Source organism: Clupea harengus, chromosome 15 (genome assembly GCF_900700415.2).
Source record: "Clupea harengus chromosome 15, Ch_v2.0.2, whole genome shotgun sequence".
NCBI lineage: Eukaryota > Metazoa > Chordata > Actinopteri > Clupeiformes > Clupeidae > Clupea > Clupea harengus.
In genome coordinates, this window is record NC_045166.1 from 21,009,727 (window position 1) to 21,010,945 (window position 1,219).

General features: G+C 47.2%; 1 protein-coding gene across 1 annotated transcript in view; it reads left to right on the plus strand.

Moving 5' to 3' along the window:
* Nucleotides 1-1,006, plus strand: part of map7b (microtubule-associated protein 7b) — an 11,059-nt gene extending 10,053 nt beyond the window's left edge. Inside the window, exon 14 of the mRNA XM_031581805.2 lies at nt 567-1,006. Coding sequence (XP_031437665.1) covers nt 567-577 — 11 coding nt within the window. The 3' untranslated portion in view covers nt 578-1,006. The remainder of the gene's footprint in view (nt 1-566) is intronic.
* The last annotated feature ends 213 nt before the right edge of the window (nt 1,007-1,219 follow it).

Sequence of the window (1,219 nt, forward strand, 5' to 3'; positions counted from 1 at the left end):
CCTAATGCTGTAGTCTTTGTTATTGTAGCATTTCCGTCTATAATTAGGCGTCACAGGGGGGGGGGGGGGGGGGCACTGTGGCGCAAGCCGATAAGCCCCCCATTTACGGGCTTCATTGCCCGCGGGGACACAGGTTCATGTCTGGCCTGATGTCGTTTCCCGGGCCTCTCCCCACCTCTTCTCCGCCTCGCTTCCTGTCATCACTTAGGCGTCACATTCAAGAGGCGCACCATGGAGGCCTATCATTTACATCTATCTAAAGCTTAATTGCTTTTTCACACACGCACACATGCACACACACCACACAGACTCTCTACGTACAACACACACATACACACTCACCCAAACAAACATATTCACACACAAGTACAAGTACATTCACATGCAAATACGTTCATATGAATCTGAATGTGTGTGTGTGTGTGTGTGTGTGGTGTGTGTGTGTGTGTGTGTGTGTGTGTGTGTGTGTGTGTGTATATGTATATGTATATGTATATGTGTGTTTATACAAAGTGTCACCACAGCCTTCCTTTGTATGGTCTAAATGTGTCCTGTCTTCTGTAAAGATGTGGTGTGAGCAATCAAGACAGCATGGGGGAAGGAGAAGGAGACTGAGCGAGAAAGAGGAGGTTCGGACGGATAGCATCTCACCCGAAGGTCTCCCGGCTGGCTTCCTGTGGGCGTGGCCTGGAAAGGAAACTCTGTTTCTTCCTCCCCATTCCTGCTGACCAAAACATCAACTTATAACAACGACCGCCCCCCATGCCACTTAGTACAGTCTCAGACTAGAGAGCAATGAGGTCCAAACCACTCTGAGATTGAAATGGGGGGTGAGCGGCCTCTCTCTGGGTATGAATCAATTTTCTGTGTTTTGATTCGGCAGGCTGATCGCTGATGTATTACTTGAAGACTTCCTCGTACTGTAGTTCTGTCAGCAGGCAGGTAAACAGGTGTTTGCGCTGTTGGTGGGGGGAAGGGGGTGAAATAAAAAATAAATGAAAAATAATCTGATTTCTCTCTTAGTAAAAGCAGGTATAATCTAATGCACTACTGATCGCCATTAGTTATGCAATAACTGCAAAGTTTCCCTTTTCTCTGTAGCTCAGCTTAACTAGATCTGTGCTTTTGTTTGTTTGTTTGCTGATGTTACCGATGGCGATGGAGCTAGCATGCTCCCCATTGGTCTGACTGAATGGTACCAAATCCAAAGATCCCACCC